The sequence below is a fragment of the Elephantulus edwardii genome, unplaced genomic scaffold, assembly GCF_000299155.1.
Source record: "Elephantulus edwardii isolate Elephantulus edwardi_28Jun2011 unplaced genomic scaffold, EleEdw1.0 scaffold00061, whole genome shotgun sequence".
Taxonomy (NCBI): Eukaryota; Metazoa; Chordata; class Mammalia; order Macroscelidea; family Macroscelididae; genus Elephantulus; species Elephantulus edwardii.
The window spans coordinates 12,265,558-12,288,312 of record NW_006399811.1 but is presented as its reverse complement, the minus strand read 5'-3'; the positions used below and the strand labels follow the sequence as shown (position 1 = coordinate 12,288,312).

Genomic DNA, 22,755 nt, shown 5'->3' with positions numbered 1-22,755 from the left:
TTTTTTTTTTTTAAATTACAAATCTTTCTTTCTTATTAGTTAGCATACAAACTGAAGTAGAGACCAAAAGAAATTCTTGGGAAACACTAAGAACATGTTCAGGTCAACCAGTGGAAGTGCTACTTCTTTAAGTGGTGTTGACATTTTGAGTGTAGAGAAGTTAAAAGAATTGAGATGGAGCAGTGGGAAAAAGAAAACTGAATGAGGAGGGAGAGGAAAGGACTTTCATGTGAGGAGAAAAATGGGGAAAAATTTGGGAAGCGGGGGAAAGTAAAGCCCCGTGGTCACAATTTAACAATCAAAGAGTGGACGGTGCAATAGAGCAGAGGTGGAGGGCAAAATTAGAGCAGGGAAGGGTTGTGGGGTCAGTGTCTAGACGGGCGTGTGGATTCAGAGCAGGGATAGGATGTGGGGTCAGTGCCTAAATGGGAGTATAGATGCAGAACAAGGATGGAGTGTGGTGTTAGTGCCAAGATGGGGGTGCAGATTCAGAGCAAGGACAGGGTATGGGGTCAGTGCCTAGATAGGGATGTGGATTCAGAGCAGGGATGGGGTGCTCAGTGGTGTGAGCTTAATGGAGGGATGAAGTAGTCGATTAAGTTCTTGTGTGCTTTTAAGGTCTCTTACATTAACGTCTTGTGAAGGAGGTGTGATCAAGAGAATATGTGACTAAAAGCTCCTTGGAGAAAAGACTTGGTGAGAGTTATAGAATCATAAAATGTTAGTATAAAAATCATCTAGTGTAACACTGTCATGTTATAAGTGACTGACTGAGGCCTTGAGAGACTTAGGGGATTCGTGAGGCCACTCACGAAACTGTGAGAGGTCCAGGGACGTTCCCTATCCTGCCCTGAGCATGTCAGTGGTCCTGAGTGACACCTTCAAATAGTCACACATTGAACTGAAACAGATACATTGGAGTAATAATCAGTTATGATCCCTCTGAAAATGTTAATGTGGTCCCAGAGGTCAAAAGTTTAAGAGAATTTTACGGGCAAAAAAATTGAGACAATTTCAACAACATTTTCCCCCCCAAAGGCATGTGATTTGAATTCACCAGCTGCTCTGTGGGAGAAGGATGGGCAATCTCCTCCTTTTGTGATTAACTGCCTCTGAAAACCCAGTGGAAGCTATGAGTCAATTCTGACTTGATGGCACACAACAACAACAACAACAATAACAAGCTGGGAGAAAACCCGCTGCTCATTGATACTTGATGAATGATTCAGTCCCCTTGCTAGGACTTTGAAGGTGGCTCTATGGGAATGGCCGTGATGCCCTAAGCCCCCAGCCCCAGGATCGACGGGCAGTGTGCGAGAAGGATCAGGGACTGAGTGCTCACTGTGCACCACAGTAGAATCCACCAGCGGGCCCACGTCGGGGATGGCCACGGTGACACTGGTGCTCTCTGTGGCCTTGTCCGTGTTGGGTGTGATGCAGGACAGGTCTGGCTCGCTCTGGCTGATGGCCCGGCCCACGTCCAGCTGCACATCCCCCAGCAGGGCTTGCTCACTGCTGCCCTCAGGTTCCTGCTCTGTCAGCGCCTCATCCTTTCCCACTTTCACTTCCGGATGGGGCGGGACCAGGGGTGTGTCCACCTCATCAATGACTTCTGCCAGAGCAGAACCTCTGGGCACCATTAAGCTGTTGGTCCTGTCAAGAAAATAGAAGACAGAGCTAGTGCCCAGCCTTTAGGAAGCTGTTCCATGCGGCTAATACACCTGATGTTGCAAATGGTGACATGCTTGATGGCTACAGGAGTAGGGAGCTCTGGTGGGATGTGCGTGGGAGCTGTGCTGCCAAAAGGCATTCCCTCTCTGGTACTTCCAATCTACTAGAACGTCCTTGGGAGAAAGGTGGGCAATCTCTTCCTGTACAAGTTACAGGTTTCCAAAACCTCCTGGAAGGCCAGCTCTCAGCTCTGACTTGATCTCAGTCAGCTCTGACTTGATAGCAATGAGTTGAGAAAGCCAGAAGTCTGGTGTTCTGAACCCATTCAGGGTGCCTTAGAAGACAGGTTTTCCAGGCCACTTTTCAAAGGTCACAGTCTTGGAAACTCCATGGTGTAGATCCACTCCACACACACACAGGTTCACCACAGGTCTTGGCATGGAAGCAGCTAAGAATAGATAACCCGGCACGAGGGCACGGTAAGAGGGGGCCGAGGAGCCACACAGGTGACCGATCTCATGGACTAGATCCTACCAACCTCTGAGTTCACATCCACCCAGCCAGACAGAGGACAGTCAGCCACCCACTCACGGCCTAAGTCCTACAGGGAGAAAGAAACCCAAGACCTCAAGGGCCCAGCTCCCACTTCCCATTATATTCACACATAGGTTGTTTGTGTGTGTATGTGTGTGTGTGTGTGCGTGCGCGCGCGTGCGCATGTACCGTCACACTGAATCTGACTGGTACAGGAGGAGATTGTCCCTCCTTCTCCAGCAGAGCATCTGGTGGATTTGAACTGCTCACCTCTGGAATTGCAGTGCACTTCTTGCCACTAGGCCACCAGAGCTCACCACACATAGGTTTTAATATGCACATTTGCATCTTCTTCACTTTACAAAAAAGGGAAACTGCGGCTCAGAAAGCCTTATTCAGAATACTTCCAAGCACCTGCTCTGTGTGCTTCCACTCTTGAGCACTCTGGGGACTAATTTACCTCCTTAAATCCTGGGACCTTTCCTCTTCTTGGATTGTGGGTTCCTTGCCCCCATGGCTGCCCCGGGGCTCTCGCTCCTTGTCCCCGTCGGTGGGCACACCTTCGTCCAGGCCCCGCTCCTGGCTGGCCGAGCGGCTTCGGGAGGCCGAGGAGTGCTCCTTGCCTTCGGTCCTGACCCGCCGGTGCCTGCTGCGCCGCTGGCTCTGCCTGTGCCTGGCGCGGTCCTCGAAAGTCACCACCGTCTCCCCTCCCCCTGCCTCCTGCTGGGTGGGGTCACAGTTCCCATGGCAGGGCCTGGACAGCCATGGTGGCTCCCGTTTGCCCAGGGACAAGGGGCTCCTCTGATTGTCCAGGATACTAGACAGGTCCCCTCCGTCGCCTCTGAGGGAGCCCCCTCGGCTGATGCGTTCCTCTTCGCACTTCTCCAGGCCTCCTAGACCCTCGAGGGGCCTGGGCCGCCGGTAGAGGCTGGGGTGGGCGTTGAGTGGGTTGAGGGGGCTGAGAGGGTTGAGAGGATTGAGGGGGTTCATTGGTGGGGCCTCCTCTTTGTTGAGGGCCTCCTGGCTCGACATCTGCATGTGCCTCCGCAGCTGGCTGGTTCTCTGCTCCCACACTGACATGTGGTGCCGGCGTCTCCGCTCCCTCCTGGCAAAGGGAAAGGGCGAGGGGCATGGTCAGAACCCTACAACCAGAGGGCGACACAAGGGCCTGGGGCAGCCCTCAGAGGCCACGGGGAAATGGAGGGACACGTAGTGGGAGGGCAAATGGGAGAGCCCAGAACCTGCAGACAGCAAGCACTGAGAGGTGAGGGCAGAGAGCCACACAGGAGTGGGTCCTGGGGCCAGTGCCTCTCAGTCCTGGGACTTTCCACTCTCACCCCTGCTCTGTGGGCTGGCTGGGGCTGGCAGGTGGGCAGTGGGCACAGCGGCCCCAGGAGTGAGTCCCAAGAGCCAGCACAACTTTAAGCCTGTACCGATGGCGTAAGTTATAAAGGGTTACAAGCTCTTCATTCCCTTGCTCTCCTTTGCTTTCAGGGCCTCAACCTTTGCCCATGACTCTTTCCTCTTCTTTACTGCTGTCTCCTTTCCCTTTCAGATTACAGCCAAGGAGAGCAAGGGCAGAGAAGTTTGAAGGCCAAGTATCATCAAAGAGTGAGTTCAGTAGCAAGGAGACCTAACCTTTAAAAAGTCTAGGCCTCGCACTTGGCAGCAAGGCAGTGCTGTGGGTCTCTGAATGTGCAGACGCCATCAGCACGTATTAAAACCACAGGTGAGCATTTCGACTCAGGGGGGCCTAGGTGAGTATTCAGGTGGCAGCAGGAACACATGAAGGTGACACACACAGAAGGGCACACAGGCACTGGTTCACACAGCAGACGACAAACCCTACCACCTCACTCATCCCCAAGGCACATACCTACAATCTGTTCAGGGGACACACACATGCGCCCACACACACACCCTCACTGAGGCATACACATAGCTGTTTACGACTCCTACATAAAAGGTACACCCACCAACACGGATCATCAACGCCAACACACAGGCCAAACAGCACAGCAAACAATACACAGGTTCATGTATGCTGGACACACACCAATGTAAGCACGTGTGAACAGGGGCAGGGGGCATATTCACAAACCATGTGCACAGACGCACGCACGCACACACGCTCACACCTAGGCACACGCTGATGTGCACAGCCAATGCCACTTTGTCCAGGGCGAGGACAAAGACACATGGTCCCCGTGCCCACACTTAACCACTCACAAACACGCAAACCGGTACACACATACAGGTGGCTGCTGCGTGGCTCCCACATCGACATGTGGTGTCTTCTCCTTCTGTCTCTTCTGGGAAAGAAAAACGAACAGGTTCAGTTCACCCCAGCCTCTAGGCATCTCAAGCCCCACAGCCACCAGCAGATTTCCAGAGCGAGGAACCCAGTCCTCTGCACGACTGAACATTCTCCAAGTGCCTGCTTGACCTCCACAGGCTCTCAGCCTCTTCAGTTCTCTAATAGGAGTGACTTTGGACTCCTTGCTCTGTTTAAATGTGTCGATCTTTTTTTTATAGCACCCAGGCGGAGACACAAAGGAAATACTACTTAATATAATCTACAGTTCCAGGCGCATAAAGTTCATCTGCATATCCAGCTGAGGCCTCTTTTGGACATCCAGCAAACTTGGAAGAATCACTACATTCTCCTCCAGTCACTTCTCGGCTATCACTGCACATTCACCTGGGTGTAACTGTCTCAACTCCTCTCTCTCCCATGGCAGACCCTGTCTTAATCTCACAAAACAGGCAAGGGAACACATGCTGGGTTATGCACTTGACAAAGGCCGCTATGAGAGGAGAAAAGCAGCCCAGAGTCAAATGGAGCACTGCCCCTGCACATGCAGCTTTTTTTGTAATCCCATAACGGTGCCCCATGCCTTTGTGCAATTCAGTGGACCTGGCTGGAGGCCTTGAAGGTTTGGTCGGAGGCCTTGAAGGGTTGGTCGGCTCCTCTGGGCAAAGCACAGTATTAACCTCATTAGCTTTGCACAGAGGAAATATTCATCCGCAGGCTTGCATAAGGTCAATGGAAGGTCAGAGATAAAGTGGACAGAGTCTTTGAAGACTAACAGCATGCTGGAAAAATGAGTCTGTGAGTTGAATGCAGGAACAGTGCTGAGACAGAGGACAATGCATCCTTATCACTCTCAGAGTAAGCCAGCACAGCGCCTCGACTGACAGATCCAGCCAGGCCCATGGAGCCCACCTGGGAGGTTGCCATGCCTTCCTCAGTAAAACTGGCACTCATGAAGGAAGAACATGCCAGGCAGAGTAACACTGCTTATGTGCCATATCTCATATCTGTAGGAGAGTTTTGTGATCATTCACAATGGGACTGAGGAGGCAGAGGCAGCTGGTTTGGAGCCTCACTCTAGGTGTCTATAGGGGACACAATGCATAGGTGGCTAGCTTCACAAGAGCACCCAACAGTGCAGGCTTCACTGTGCAAATGCATGTGTGATAATCCTTAAGCATAAGCAGTCTGCAGTGTTGTTATGCACAGGAGGGGGTGGGAGATGTGCCCAGATGCATGGGAGCACATAGGAAAGGAAATACCCATCTCAGTAAGCCAGCATGCACAATAGCTAAGAAGAGCACATTATACCATTTGCAAATTCTCAGATATTCAAATGCCAGTCCTACAGAATCATGTGTGTTTAAGAGTGTACTATATTTTCACATAAATGATGCACACCTTGCTGTTTTCACAAACCATGCAACTTCCTTTGCATTCATTTTTCATGTATACATTATATGCACGTATGTGTTGTTTACAAGGATATGCTAAATTTAAAAAACCAGTAATTGAGGAAACGTTCTCATTCTCCCTTTTCCTTTCTCTCTCTCTCTCTCTCTTTCTCACACACACACACACACACACACACACACACTCACACAGACACATGACCTCTAGTTACCTCACAAAACAAACACACAATTCCAAATACCCTTCAACTCTTCATTCATATTCAGTGATCCAAACGCACACCCCTACCAGCAAACCAAAATCACAAAGATATATCCACGTAACTCCAGCTCATACGAATGTGCCCTCACCTACCTCAATAACTCAATGACAATTACCATAATAACCTTGTGGAGTAAGAGGGAAAGCTTTATTCTTCCCATTTCAAAGATGGGGAAACAGATGCTTGGATTCTAATTCCCTCCAAGGGCAGAGAGCATGATGATGCAACTATGATTAGTGTTCAAGCAATTTGGTTTCCAAATTTGTAATACTGTTCCTGGTGCATTTTCCCCACAGATATTCACATCCACACTTAGTTTTGTGATCATTCATAAATTAGCAGTCCTGCCTATACCCAAAAGAAGCGCCCCCCCCACGAGGTAGTTCACACGAGCAGCCCCCATCCTCACAGCACATGTAGCACAATCAAACCTGGGTATCCATTCGACTTGAATGTTTGTAGCCCTCCTTTGCACTGTGCTAAGCTCTGACACACACACTGCTTGATACCCATGCCCCTGTGCCTACTGGTATTTCATTCATTTGTCCCTCCACAAACACTGACTTTCTACTCTGGGCCAAGCATCTTCCCACTTTCCACTCACATCTACCCAAGCCTATTTCTCCCCAAGATTCCTCATTCCAGCAAATAAAACCACCGATTCCTAAGTGAAGGAGCCCTGGTGACACAGTAGGGTATATACTGGACCGTTAACCAAAAGGTGGGTAGTTCAAACCCACCCAGCACTCTCTATAGCAACAGTAAGGCAGTCTTCTCTCTTTAAGATTTCTAGCCTATGAAAAGTCATCAGGAATTAGAATTGGCTGGATGGCAGTGAGCACTCTCAGGTAACAGTCACTTCTATCTGTCAGCATTTTTGGATGTATGTGCTTATGTATGTGTGCACGTGTGTTTGAACCCAAATTCTTGAACTTTGGAAAGATGTGGTTTAAGATCATGATGGGGGTGGGGGGATGTTTTGCCCTTCCTCATCAATCTTCAACACCTTTTCTTTTTTTCTTTTTTAAAGAGGTAGTTTTTCTCACTTAGCAGAGAATGGGACTAGAGCCAGGTCCTTCTAAGGCAAGCATAGGCAAGTGACTACTTGAAGGTAGGGGAGATCCTTCACAGATGCTGAAATGCCCTCAGGAGGAGGCAGAGGCTCTGCAGCAGCCTCCTCACACAGGCTCTGTGAAAAGAAGTGCTTCCTCATTCTGGACTGCAGCTGATGGGTGGCAGGGCCTCTTGCCAGGATAGATTCCACTTAGGGAACTCAGGTGGCTTAGTGGCAAAGAGTTGCCCTGCCAATTCAAAGGCTTGTGGTTAGAATCCACGAGCTTCTCCCATGTGATTTACTGCCTCTGGAAACCCACTGCCAGGTCACCTATGAGTTGGTTCTGATTCAGTGGCACATAACAACAACAATAACTCCCAGAGGTGTGAGATTTCCACATAGGTACCCTAAGCTTCCGTAAGCCCAGAAGCACCAACAGGTATGTTATGGTTGTAGTTGTCTGCTGGCCTCTCCCCCAACACTGGTGAGCCTCTCCTCCAACCCTAACTCTCTGATCATGCCCAGTTTAGTTCCATGCAGGGCCTGTTGCAGTTCTACCATCAAGTAAAGATTGTAAAGGTCCAGGCTGGATCTGTGCAAGATGTTCAGCTTGTTCTTCAGCTTTCTCAGCTCCTATTCCCTCTCCAGCAAACTTCAGCTTCTTTCTGTTCTCACTAGGCTGCTGAACCTGCCTTTCTAGAGGACACTGGTAAGTCTGACCTGGAAAACTCAATGGTTATTTCTCTGTCTTCATCACATACAATTTGCCAAATGTATTTTCAATCATTGTTACGTTGCTCCTTTCTGAAAAGTTTTCATCCAGAGGTACCTGGGACATGCTCGTTTTCCTTTCTAACTCTGGGATGCTTCATCAGTTTCTATGGCTGGTTTCTCCTCTGCTAGTCCTTTAAACACTGGCATTCTTGGGACCTCTATGCTCAGTTTTTCTCAACACACAATCTCCCGGGCCACTGTTTCTTTAAAGTTTTAGGCTCAAGTATCCAATGGCCCATGCAAAATCTCCACTTAGATATTTTAAATGCTTGAAGCCTCATGTGTGAAGGAGCTGGATTCTGGAGGGTAGGTTGTTTTGATATAATTGAAAGTTGGGTGAAAACTGCTTGGTTAATTTTATTTCATTAACAATCAAGCGTAAGTTTATTGGTCTTTTGGATTTAGTTAACAATTAGCTGTGGGCTGAAGAAAGTTAGATGTAAACTCTTTGGTCATTTTTAAAATTTCATTAACAATCAAGTGTGGCCCAAGAGCCTGGTGTTAATAATGTTTGGGGAGAACATTGTTCTAACAGGTACAGTACTTGTCTGTCAGTTTGCTGTACTGAGATAACTTGGGGTTTCTATGATACTGAAAGCTGTGCCCCTGGTGTGTCAAAGGCCGTAAGGGTTACTCATGGTGGACAGAGTTTTGTAGAGCTCCCAGATTGAGACAGACTAGGAAGCAGTATTGACATGCACTTCTAAAACACTTTGAAAACCCCCATGAACACTAGAGGAACAAGGATAATTACAGTAATGTAGTCATTAGTGCAGTCATAGACCCCAGACTGGAAGTCAGTTGAAATGAGGAAAAACAATAACAAATATGATTTAATAATTAGAACATGGAATGTACATAACTTAGATGCTGGAAGACTGGATATTGTTAAAAATGAGATAGAACAAATGAACATCCATATACTAGGCATTAGTGAGATGAGATGGACAAGTTTTGGCCACTTTGAATCAGATAATAATAAGGCATATTATGCTTGAAATGAAAAACAGAAGAAGAACGGTGTTTCATTCATAGTCAAAAAGTCAACTGCAAATTCTATCCTGAAATACAATGTGAGTGATAATATCCATACAAATGCAAGGAAGATCCATTAATATGACTAATATTCAAATAGATGTTCATACATTTGGAGCCAAAGAGGAAGAAATTGGTAATTCTTACCAAATTGTGCAGTCCAAAATTGAACAAATATGCAAACAAGATGTGTTAATGATAACTGGTGACTGGAATGCAAAAGTAGGAAACAGTGAAGAAGGGACAGTAGTTGGAAAATATGGGTTTGGTGATAGAAATGAGTCTGGAAATAAAATAACTGAATTTTATATCTACAATTATTTATTCATTGCAAATACCTTTTTAAAAAGACATAAATAATGACTGTACATATAGATTTCATCCAATGGGCTGCACAGGAATCAGAATTATTACATTTGTGGAAGAACTCATTGGAGAAGCTCAATATCGGCAGTCAAAACTAGGCCAGGAGCAGACTCGGGGTCAGACCATCAATTACTCATATGCAAGTTCAAATTGAGGCCAAAGAAAATTAAGTAAGTCCACAGGAACCAAATATGATCTTGAAATCAATTCCATCTGAATTTCAAGAACATCTTAGGAATAGGTTTGAGACATTAAACACTAACAATTGAAGACCAGATGAGCATGAAGACCAGATATCATCCATAAAGAAAGCAAAAGGTCATTACAAAAACAGAGGAGAAAGAAAAAAATTGAAATGAATGTCAAAAGAGACTAAAAATTGCACTGGAGTATTGAGAAGCCAAAACAAAAGGAAAACATGCTGAAACAAAAGAGCTGAATTGAAGATTTCAAAGGGCTGCTCAGGAGAACAAAGCAAAATATTATAGTGGAATGTGTGAAGAGCTGGGATTGGAGAATAAAAAGGAAAGAACTCGCCCTGCATTTCTCAAGCTGAGAGAACTAAAATCAAATTTAAGCCTCATGTGGCAATACTAAAAGATGCTATGGGCAATCCACTCAATGATCCAGAAAGCCTCAAAAGAAGATGGAGAGAATGCACAGAACCACTGTACCAGAAAGAACTGACACTGAAAAATTTTAGGACATACCATATGAACAGGAGCCAATGGTAATGAAGGAGGAAGTAGAAGCTGCACTGAAGACACTGGCAAAAATACGTGCCAGAAATAGATGGGATACCAATAGACTTGCTTCAATTAAGATGCAGCATTATATTTGCTGACAATTCTATGTCAGGAAATTTGGAGGAAAGCTGTCTGGCCAACAGATTGGAAGAGGTCCATATTTGTTCCCACTCCCAAAAATGGTGATCCAACTGAAACAACATCATTAATATCACATACAAGCAAAATACTGCTGAAGACCATTAAAAAATGGCTGAACAGTACATAGGTAAGAAACTGTCAGAAGTCTAAGCAGGATTGAGAAGAGGCTTATGAGAGAGAGAACTGTTTAAAAGGAATATATGATTAGGTATTATTGTCATGACATGAGTCCAGAACGAAGGTTGCATAGTTGAGTGGACTTGGGCGGAAGGGATTGTATAACAATGAAATAATTTTTCTTTTACTTTTCAAAGAGAAGAATGAACTGGAGGGAAGGGGCAGGCAGGGATAAAAGTGCAACAATGAATGAATGGAAATAGAAAATCTCTGTAAATTGACAGAAGAGGAAGAAGAGGAAGAAGGAGGAGGAGGAGGAGGAGGAGAAGAAGAAGAAGGAGGAGAAGAAGAAGAAGAATCATCCTTTTTTTGTTTTTTAAAAAAAAGGAAAAGGCTGTGGCACTAGGGACATCACTGTTGATGTCAGATGGATCCTGACTGAAAGTAAAGAACACCACAAGAATGTCTATTTGTGCTTTATTGACTGTGCAAAGGCTTTTGACTGTGTGGATCATAACAAGGCGTGGCTGACATTGAGAAGGATGGGAATCCCAGAGCACTTGATTGTGCTCATGAGGAAACTGTAACTGGAAAAGGAAGCTGTTGTGCAAACAGAACAGGGGAGCACTACATGGTTTAAAATTAAGAAGGGAGTGTCTAGGTTGTACTGTCTCTCCATACCTATTTAATCTGTATGATGAGCAAATTATTTAAGAAGATGGACTCTATGAAGAGAAGTGTTGCATCTGGATTGGAGGGAGACTCATCAATAACCTACATTATGCAGATGACACAACCATGCTTCCTGAAAGTGAGGAGGACTTGAAGCATTTCTTGCAGAAGATCAAAGAATGCAGCTTTCAGTACCGATTGCATTTTAATGTAAAGAAAACAAACATTCTTACCACTGGACTGATAGGCAACATCATGTTGGATGGAGAAGGGATTGAAACTGTCAACAGCTTCACAGTTAACACCCTTAGTACTAGAAGTCGGGAAATAAGGAGCCACATTGCACTGGGAAAAAATGCAATTTTTGAGGAGTAATTATGTCAGTTCAAGGACTAAGGTGCGTTTCATTCAGGCCATAGTCTTTCTGGTCACTTGCTATGCATCTGAGAGCTGGACAGTGAATAAGGATGACAGAAGAAGAATTGATGCCTTTGAACTATGCTGTTGGTGATGAGCACTGAACATGCTATAGATGGCCAAAAGAACAAATATGTCTTAGAGAGGGTGCAGTCAGAGTGCTCTTTAGAGGCAAGAACGATGAGGCAAAGCCTCACATACTTTGAGCATGTTACTAAGAGTGGTTATTCCTTGGAGAAAGACATGATGCTAGGAAGGGTGGAGGGTCAGCAAAGGAGAGGAAGACCCTTGATGAAGTGGATTGACGTGGTGACTGCTGCAACAGGCTCTCGTGTGTGAGGACGGCACAGGATAGAATAGGGCTCTTTTGTTCATAGCGGTTGCTATGAGTCGTACTTGACTTGATGACATCTAAATAACAATGACAACAATATGGTAAAAAGAATCTTTGGATTGCTACAATTCTTCGAAATATTTATATATCTGTATCTCTATCTATCTTGTCATCATCATCATCTTCAAGTGGCTTAAAACCTGGGAGGTAGCTTTTCACTTTCCCCCCTCTTTTCTTTTTTTCAAACCTACCTTAACTCATTAGCTCTGGTTACAAAATATATCTTAAATGGGATTCCTTCTCTTCTCCTCTTCTGCCACCAATATGACCTAAACCACTGTCTTCTTACTTTATATTAATAGTACTGTGTCCCGGTCTTTACTCTTTGTACCTATAACCTTTTTTGCCCCAGAACAGAGTGATCTTTTAAAACTGTAAGTCATTACCAAGTCCAGCATTCTACTTTAAACTCTTTTATAGCCACAATTAGACCAAGAAGTTAAAAAATAATAATAAATGATAATTTAATGCTTTAAGAACCTCAATAAGATGCCTCAGGCCCCCTCCTTGGACCTGTTTTTTTCCTCCATTTACTACGCACATATTTACGCTTTGCTAAACATGTAGGGAAACTTTCCTTAAAATATCATACAAGCACCTTTTACAACACATTCAGGTTTCAGATAAAATATCACCTCCTCAGAGAATCCTTCGCTGCCTGTCCTAAGATATTTTCTACAACTTTTGCTGCTTTCTGCCTCATTGATATTCAGTTTTCTTTTTATAGAGATTTTATAGTACTTATTTCACATTTCTCGTGTGTTTATGATCTATCTCTTTGATGGAAATGAAAGTTCCATAAGAACAGACGCTGTCACGCTCATGCTGTACTCCCTTGTACAGTTCCTGACACAGAGCAGATATGCCCCCATCATCCTTCACGTGTTGAGCTGATTAACTGTTACCACAGGAGCCCAGGGTGAGTGAAGTGGGGAAAGAGGACTCACTCCATAGAAGGCATGTTGGGTGCGGACATCGGGCTGACCTCCTTGGCCTTCTGTAGGGCATGCTTCTGGTTGAAGGCCTCCTCTTCCTCCTGTTCATCCTAGACACAAAGCAGACAGAGCTTTTCCTAGAATTCTCATAAAGCAAGAAACCTTCCTTTGGTTCAACACAAAAGGAGTTGGACGACTAGGTGACATGGTCTCAAGCAGAAGGGCAGAAAATGACAGTATGATTCAGTGATCTCAGCTGACCAGGTCCAGAGACAGCTTGGAAACATAAAAAGTAATCTACAGTGCTCCAAAACCTCGGTGGGTTCAATAATGTTTGTCTCTGCGCAGCCCACAGGTTTCTCAGGAGAAGTGGTGGAGGTTTGCCTCAGTCCTCAGTAGAGCTGGCTACGTTCGTGGAAGCTAGAGAAGTGACTAAGAAGGGTTCTTCACATCAGACACCCCTGAAGTAAGGTGCTGAGGATAGACAGCCCATGAAGCAAAGTGGCCTCATGATGATGTTCACCACTTCACCTGAAAGTCCACTTACCTACATCCCCTTGAAGTGATACCAATTCAGGTAAAATGACCAGAGCTATTATTCCTACATCTTCATAACATGCTATGTTTTCACATGTACTGTTTTATTACTCAGGGGCTGAGTAATTATTACTGGCGGCCTAGTGGTAAGGAGTTGTGCTGTTAATCCAAAGGCCCATGGCTCAACTTCACCAGCTGCTCTGAGGGAGAAAGATTGGCAGTCTCCTACTGTGTAATTTACTGCCTCTGAGAAGGCTCAGCTATGAGTTGGTTCTGATTCACTGGCACATAACAAAAGCAACAATAACATTTTGATACTCGATCATCACAGTAATCCTGTGAGAAATGCAAGGCTGAGCTTGTAGAGAATACTCTTTCCTTAAAACACCACATGGCCACCTTTTACACGTTTAGGTCTCTTATTAAATGTCACCATTAGATATCATTTCCATTTTACACCAGAGGAAACCAATGTTAATGGAGATCAAAGAGCTCACCAAGCTAAAACAGCCAGGAAGTGGCACATGAAGGATGGAATCTTAACTTTCAAGATTACTTCCTTGTTATACCATGAAGATTAAAGGACCCTTAAGGATACAAGAAGGGAATCATAGAATACAGAAGATGCTTAGGAATATCACCAGGATTTCACCCAACTCCACAGGCCATCCTACTATAATTAGTACTGTTTTCTCCCTTAACGTATTAAATCATAGTAAATAAAGGATCACCTCCTTCAGAAATGTAGTGTCTGGCTTCAGAGACATTTCCTACCACAACTAGGACTCCCTAAGGAGTCCTGAGGCATGCCCACGCCTCAGGCTCAGGGATGATCTTGCCTCTTTTCATACACAAATGGTTGAAATCACACCATAAGGGTCACAGTAGCGGAGCAAGAAATTCATCCATGGTTCTGGTTATTTCCTTTACTCTTCTGTCATAATTTTACAAAGTCCCTTTTTTAAAACATTCACAGAGATTATTCTGTTATTTTTAAAAAGCAACAACAACAACAAAAGCACACCAAACTAATCTCAAGAGAGACCTGAATTTCACCAAATCCCATGAAAATGAACAAGAAGTGTGATTCTCCAAATACCCAAAAGTTTCCAAAATGAGTCTTTCTTAGGCCTGGAAGGTATTCTATTCTCCAGGACCCCAACAGTGGAAGGGAACCCACAAGCATCAGAAAACCAGCAAATTTCCAGATTGCAGTGCTTACCTTGGTCAGCTCTTGTGCATTGGCCAGATTGTCCACAGCAATGGCCAAGAACACGTTCAGCAGTGTATCTGGGGGTGATGAGTTAAGGGTGGGCAAGTAAGAGAAGGATAAGGTTTCTGGAGGGGTGTGGGGCATCATCTTGTATCTTTTCTGCCTGGGACACTAACGGAGCAAAGGCACCCCAGACAGTCACAGAGGTAGAGACTGGGAAGAGAAAGAAAAAGGCTACATGGTCCTGAGAAAGAAAATGCTTTTCTTTTTCCCCCTCCTTCCACAGAAAATATCTTTTTTACAGGACAATGAAATGATCAGAATAAGATCACACAAGGGGCCAAGATAGTGAGGAGACTCTAGCTTAGGCCATTACTCACAGCAATAACAAGAGGACCATTAAGCAACAGGTTACAGAGGGAATTCAATGAGTTCCACGTTACCTTTCTGAGAGGCTAGGATAGAACCTCACCCAGACCAGTGGACATTGTGCTATTATGGCCCTAAAGGAAATGAAATATCAGGAGCTCTGGTACAATGATTAACTGCTTGACTGCTAATTGAAAGGTTGGTGGTTCTTGTTCAAACCCATCACCAGCTCAACAGAACAAAAGAACTGATGATCTACTCCAGTAAAGACTACAGCCCAACGAACTCTAGGCTCTGGGGAAACTCTAGCCTGTCCTGAAGGAGCATTATGATTAGAAAGATCTCAATGACACACAACCACACATCAACAAGTATCATAATATTTTATCCTCAAAGATGAAACTTCACAGCCCATCACTATCTCAATAATAGGGTACTAATTTACTTCTCTCATTCTTGTTAGGGTTCTAGCAAGCTAATATGTCATTTAATAAAATATCACAGAACAGCCAAGAATCATTAAGCAACTCACTTCAACCCATGAAATCCCAATTTTCAAGTCTTTTTGAGGTCCATGTGTACTGGATCATAAAGCAGGTTCTAGCAGAAAAGTCTAGGTCTGATTACTGTCAGAATAACAGGAAAATCAGTGCCAGTGGGACAAACTGGTCTCTCATTCTAAAACTCACTGCATGGCTTTCTTTATATGAGTTTCTTATGTTTACCTAATATGCCAATGTGAATCATATAAAAATGTCAGGCAAACCATTTGGAGGGAGGGATGAGTAAAGGAAAAGGGAAAGATCTGGTGTGAAAAACAATGTATATAAACTTTGTAAGTAAATCAGCATAAAAAATAAAAACAAAACAAAATTTAAAGGAAAGAACATTTCTTCTCTGTGAATCTATAGAAAATGTAAAACAATAATTGCATTATATGGTTATCTTTTCTTACTCCACTAATTACAATTCAAGGCAAGCCCCATTTACCCAAAATACCTCATTATTTATGCATAGCAATATACATTCATAAACAGCACATTTATAAGGATTATCTCACTTAATTTTCATAACTAAAAAATGAAACAGATACCGCTATTCTTTTTCTTTTAATATGTTAAACAAACATCAACTTAGATATTAAGTGACTTTCCCAAGGTCACACACTTGGGTGGAGGACATTCAGACACATTTGTTCCTGTTTTAGCTCCTGGACCAGGCATGAGTTTTGGAGTGATATGGACTAGATTTCAAGCTCATTTTTGCAACTTACAAGATGTTTGACTTTGATCAAGTTATTTCCTCTCTTTAAGTCACACAGGGTAAATAGCACATAAAAGCACTTAATATAGGGTCTCACAAGTACAATAAATGTGAGCTATGTTTAGTATCGAGCACATTCCTAATGGGTTTGAGCTCTTTATATAATGCAGACACTGCTTTTATAAACATATAAAGAATTCATTAATATTATGATCTATCCGCTAGTCTGGACTGATTTCTATCCTTTCTTATTTCTTCAGAATACAGTACTTCCAAACATCCAATAATAGTTCCTGTATTATTATTGGTGCACACTAAAGCTTTAGGTAATGCTCTATTTTGTTTACAATTGTCTTCTGGGCCCAGCCATTATGGAAGTTCCAAATCTTTGTTTTCCTTAGTACACCTAGCAGTGCCCACTCTACAGATCCCATTGACAGCAGCACTACAACCACTACCACTGCTTACTTCTCAAACGCTGGTTGGTCCAGGCAGACAGGCAGAAGCATAAACAGAAGCATCTTTAAAAAGGATACAGTTTCCAAACAAGGTGAGCACAATGAAGTAGATGGCTGACCACATGCCTGAGCTGACTCCTCCCTGGGAACGAATCCCATTGTACATCACCTCATTCCAGTCCTCACCTGTCAGAATCTACACACACACACACACACACACACACACACACACACACACACACAATCAAAACAAAGACAAAACACGAGGCAGATCAAAGACTTGAGTGGGTTGAGATGATAAAAAAAAGAAAATCAAGATCCTATTCCTCCAGCTACAGAGCCCCTTTCACCTTCACCTTTGCTAGACCCTATTCTATTGAACCTCGCAGTAAATTGGATGTTCATTATTGCTGTAGCTCTGATCTTCCAGGCTGCATTTCCTGAGACAGCAGCGTTATTGGAAAGAACTTCCTGATCTCCATTTCAGTAAACTTCAATTCTGGTCTGGCGTTCGATTCTGGCTCAGCAGTGGTTTTCTCGAAGTTTAGACCACCATATTGTCTGTGCCTTGACTCAAACAGATTTTAGGGAATACAGAAGTTACAGCATTCAATGGCTACTGCCTAAAGATGATTCTGGATTTCAGAAAACGGTAAATGTGATGCTTGAATGAATTTCTGAGACTATCTCTAACAACCTAAAAAGTAGAAGGAGAGGACCAATAAGGTAATCACACTAGAATTCTATTAATACAGGGGAAAAATAAAGCTACAGAAACCCTAGAGACAAGTTCGGTAATAATTACTCAACAAGGTATGTTACCCAATTCCCATAGAAGAGATCAGAGAAGAAAACGGGGATTCCCCTCCTCCACCCCCCCGCAACCCCGCCCCGCAATGCTCAAACAAATCATCATATTGCAGTTCAAGACATCCTATATTCATATTTTTTTTAAATTTCATTTGGTCTCATACCTGAAATACAGTCATGATGGCTGCAGGAAAGGTGTCAAAATTTGCAGATGGAGTTCCATCATTAAAGTTAAATCTGAAAAGGCAAAATCAATAGTCAACAGTTATTTTCAGTAGAGGGAGATCTGAAGTATTTTCTTTGAGAAAAATTACAACACAAAGATGCTCATTTTCCAACTGCAATTTAATATTGTACTTGAAGTCTTAGCACAATATGTCAAGAAAGGAAACGAAAAGGTATCCACACCGGAGGATATAAAGAAAAACACCTTTATTTTCTGATGACAGCATTTTGTACAAAGAAAATCACAGAGATTCCACGAGAAAGGTACTGGAACTAAAAGAAGGATTCAGCAAAGTGGCAAGGTCTAAGATCAACACACAAAAATTAGTTGGGTTCTTCTACAGTAACAAAGAAAATTTTGAAAAAGAAATCTAGAAAGCAAATCCATTTACAACAACCCCCCCACAAAGGCAAAATATCATGGAATAAATACAAATAAGGATGTAAGCTATTTAAAAGGGAAAATTTTAAAAAGACCATGAAAAGAGACCTACGTAAATGGAAAAATACTCTATACAGATGGGTAGGAAGATCCAACATTGAGGAAATGTCACTACTACCAGTAGTTCTACCCCCAGGGTCATTAGGAGTCGTAGGTGACTTGATGGCACATATCAACAACTACCACACAGTGGGCTGTGGCTATAATGCAACCCTCATGAAAATCCCAATGACATTCATTTTCTCCTGAATTTCATTTATTATGTTTTAGTCCAGATTAACCCCAACACAATACACATTAATTCAACAGTTTCTATACGTACAATATAGTGACACTGACTGTACTGTCACACTGGGTGACCATTATCACCTTTCTTTTCTGAGCAATTTCTTATTCCTTAACATGAACTTACCTATACCCTGGAGTTTATATCAAGTCTTTTGCAATGGTTTCAGGGGTTTATCTGAATTATGTGAAAATGTGAAAATATGTTCTGCATTTTCTTTCTTTTGATCAAAATTTGTCTATGGAATATTTGATCAAAATGTTCAGTAAGGGTAATGGGCACTGTCCAGTTCTTCTGGTTTCATGATAAAGGAGGGAATTATTCATGAAAGGGGTTATTTACACATTTCATAGTCTACTCTTATTTCTGACTTTCTACTTCTTCTGTTGCCAGCTGAATAAAGACTCAACCTTTGGACTCAACAACATTATTTGACGAAATGTAAACACTAACCTTCAACTTTATTTGGAAAGGAAGGCAGCAACAACTAGCTAAAGTAATATTAAATAGAACAAAGTAGTACACTTCTCAACAGTCACAGTAATAAAAAGAATTTGGTATTAGTTGACTGACATAAAGATTAATGGAACAGAATTGAAAATACAGAGGTAAATGCATCCATCTGCTGCCAGGGACCTCTCCAGAGTGCTGAAGAGTAATGATGTCAAACTAGAGACTAAGGTTTACCTCTTCCAGGGCATAATCTCTGCAATTACTTGCTATGCATCAGAGAGGTAGACAATGACCAAAGATGACAGAAGAATTGATGCCTTTGAGCTGTGGTGCTGGAGAATATTGAGCATATCATGGACTGCCAAGAGAATGAACACATATGTCTTGGAGAGGCTGAAACTAAGCTGTTCCTTGGAGGCAAGAATTTTGAGGCTCTGTCTGACATACTTTGACCAAGTTTCCTGGAGGGACAAATCCTTGGAGAAGGTCATCATGCTTAGAAGAATGGATGGACAGCACAGGCAAGGAAGACCCCTGATGAGATGGACTTACACAGTAACTGGGGTGATGAGGGTAAGTGTGTCAGAGGCAGTGAGACTGGTTCAAGATAGAGCAGAGTTCAGAACTACTGGGCATAGAGTCACTACGATTGACTCGATGGCACATCACAACAACAACAACAACAATATAGGCAGCTGGTCTTCAACTGACGTCAAATAACAAGTAGTGCTGTCAAAACCAGATATCCATTTAAAGAAAAATGAAACAGGATCAATATCTTGCACCATACACAAAAGTTAACTCAAATTGGATCAAAGACCTAAAGATTAAAGTTAAAACTATCAAGTTCCTAGGAGAGAACACAGGGGGATATTAATTTTTTACATAAACAGACTATCACATACAACTAAAAATGCATGAACTACAGAAGGTAAATCAGATAACCAGAATTTCCTGAAAATGAAATATCTAGGATTGATTATTAGAAGATTTTACCAAAAGTGTAAAAGAGCAAACTATATAATGGGGGAAAATATTTGGCAACGGCATATATATAATAAGGTTCTAATATCTAAAGCTTCTGGAAAACATCAGTAACTCAACATCAAAAAGATAATTTAATCTTTTAAACTGAGCCAAGGACACGAGCAGAATCCTCATTACAAAGGATTTTCAAGTGACTAGTCAATACACAAAGAGATGCTCACACAGTTACGCAAATCCAAACTGTGTTTAGATAACATCTCACTTCTGTAAAAAGGTACCATCAAAAAAAGTAAACAGTAAAAGTGAAATAGTATGACAACTACGGGAAATGGCATGGTACTTTTTCAAAAAGCTAAAAATGGGAAAAATCACGATTTAGCAAATGCCACTCCTAGGTATGTATCCTAGAGATAGGGAAGCAGTGATATGAAAGTTGGATTAGGCGCCATCTAGTCAACCATGGCTCATAGTGACCCTGTGAACAACAGTCTGAACTGTGCCCTGTACTGCACCATCCTCCTCATCACTGATATGTTCAAGTTCATTGTTACAGTCACTGTGCCCATCCAACTTGTTGAAGGTCTTCTCTGACCTTTCCATCTAGGTCCATTGTATTATTTTCACAAAAACACAAAAAGGGAAACAACCCAAGTTCCCATCAACGGATGAATGGATAAAAAAAATTTCCGGTACGCGTATAAAATGGATTATGCAACTATAAAAAATGAAGAGGGTATGATGAACCTAGAGGACATATGGTGAATGAAATAAGTCAGTTACAAAGAAAAATAGTAAGTATATACACAGAAAGCAATGTTCTTTGATGGACCAGAGATGGGAGGGGGAATCACTTACTAGGTAGTAGAAACTTGTTATTTTTGGTCATTGGAAAAATAATACCTAATATGAACAAATCAGTACAACTTGACAAAGGGACTTGAGCAACAAAAATAAAGACACTAAAAACAGAACGGAGGAAAATGTTATAGACCATTTTTCCAACAACAATAATAACAACTAAGAATACATATATGTGCTTACAGAAATAGATATGGACACTCTATGAATATAGGAAAGGAGCTCTCATAATGGTGTGATCCAGAGGGAGTTGTGCCACTAACCCAAAGGCAGCACCTCTCTGATGGTTCAAACCTACCAGTGCTTCCCTGAGAGAAGGATGGGAAATATCCTCCCAAGCAATTTATAGCCTCTTCAAGTCTGAGGCTATATGCTACAGCGTTAACTACTCAATGGCAATGACATGAAATGATGTGTACAGGAAGGCATATCTCAGTCCATGCATGTGCATGTACAGGCATGTGTTTGTATGTTTATGTGTGTTACACACATATCCAAACACATATCTAAAACAAAGCATATGAGGGCACAGTTAATGAGACTTCTTAGACATATACAGATACCCTGGGGTTTAGTTTACTGAATGAAAAGATTTGAGACCATAGTTTCATATGACAACTCAGTCAAGTTTCATAACATAGTTCATAATGATAATGTTATTAAATCAAAGTTGGGTGAGTAGCATCTTGGATCTTAAAAGTTGACATGCAGCCATGTTGTTATTGTTATGTGCTGTCGAGTTGTTTGCGACTCATAGCGACCTTATGTACAACAGCCCTAAACCGTGCTCTATCCTGTGCCAATCTCACTGCCTCTGACACACCCTTCCCGATTACCCCAGTCACTGAATCAATCCATCTCATAGAGGGTCTTCCCCTCTTGTGCTGTCCCTCCACCCTCCCAAGCATGATGTCCCTCTCCAAGGACCTGTCCCTCCTTACACCATGTCCAAAGTATGTCAGACGAAGCCACAGAATCCTTGCCTCCAAAGAGCAGCCTGATTTAACCTTCTCCAGGATGAATCTGTTTGTTTTCTTGGCAGTTCACGGTACATTCAATACTCTTCTCCAGCACCACAGCTCAAAGGCATCAATTCTCCTTCTATCCTTCCTAGTCATTGTCCAACTCATTGACGCATAACAAGTGATTGCAAAGACCATAGCTTGTATAGACACACCTTAGTCTCCACATGTAGCCATATAAAATAAAATTTCTCACTTAGAGCAAAACAAACAAGAATGAAGGAAATCAAAGACTAAAACTAACTCACAGGACTAATAGGTCACATAAACCATAAACACTTCAAGTACCACCCATTCTAGCTAAGGATATAGCAAAAAGTCTTAGGTAGAGTAGGAGAGAAATAGAAAACAAAATACAAATTCCTAAAATAAGGAAAAGACTTACTGGATATATAGAGATTGGATGACCCCACCCACCAAGAATACTGCCCTAAAAACTCTCTTAACTTGGAATTGAAGCTACCTCCAAAAGTCACTTTTTAGGCAAACTGACTGACTTCTAAGTTAAACAATGTCATTAAGTGAAAGTAAGTGAAAGTATTCCCTTAAGCAATCAACTAGACTAGACCAAAAGTCAACATTCACCCCCCTTACCCCCTAAAGAGGATGAGGAAAGGTAGAAAAGCTAGATTAATGAAACAGGATGGAAATTCTAATACCATGAAACAATTTTAGAAAATTTGTTCAATGGAAACTTAATTTGACATGCAAATGTTCACCTCAAATACAATAATTAAAATTTTAAAAATGATTCTGTTTGCACTTGGTCTGATGTTGCTTATAGGTGTATAGAGTTTGCTTTTGTTGTTGCCTATTTTGTGTAACAGGACTTTTGAAGGTTATTTCCTTGTGTAACAGGACTTTTGAAGGTTATCTCCTGATGCAGATCAGGATCTATTACATTCATTTATTATAAAAATCACTGGTTTTTATAGAAAAACGGTAGGAGGCATCTCACTCCCTGACTTAAAATCCTACTACACTGCC

General features: G+C 42.6%; 1 protein-coding gene across 4 annotated transcripts in view; it reads right to left on the bottom strand.

Moving 5' to 3' along the window:
* Positions 1–22,755, bottom strand: part of CACNA1E (calcium channel, voltage-dependent, R type, alpha 1E subunit) — a 564,119-nt gene that overhangs the window by 114,508 nt on the left and 426,856 nt on the right. For 2 of the 4 annotated variants that reach the window (XM_006887740.1, XM_006887738.1), the window contains exons 15-21: positions 17,660–17,732; positions 16,764–16,881; positions 14,605–14,672; positions 12,858–12,955; positions 4,461–4,517; positions 2,666–3,310; positions 1,343–1,653 (exon numbers count right to left, since the gene is read on the bottom strand). In XM_006887740.1, the coding sequence (XP_006887802.1) occupies positions 1,343–1,653; positions 2,666–3,310; positions 4,461–4,517; positions 12,858–12,955; positions 14,605–14,672; positions 16,764–16,881; positions 17,660–17,732 (1,370 nt within the window). The remainder of the gene's footprint in view (positions 1–1,342; positions 1,654–2,665; positions 3,311–4,460; positions 4,518–12,857; positions 12,956–14,604; positions 14,673–16,763; positions 16,882–17,659; positions 17,733–22,755) is intronic. The other 2 variants (XM_006887741.1, XM_006887739.1) reach the window with 1 other exon arrangement.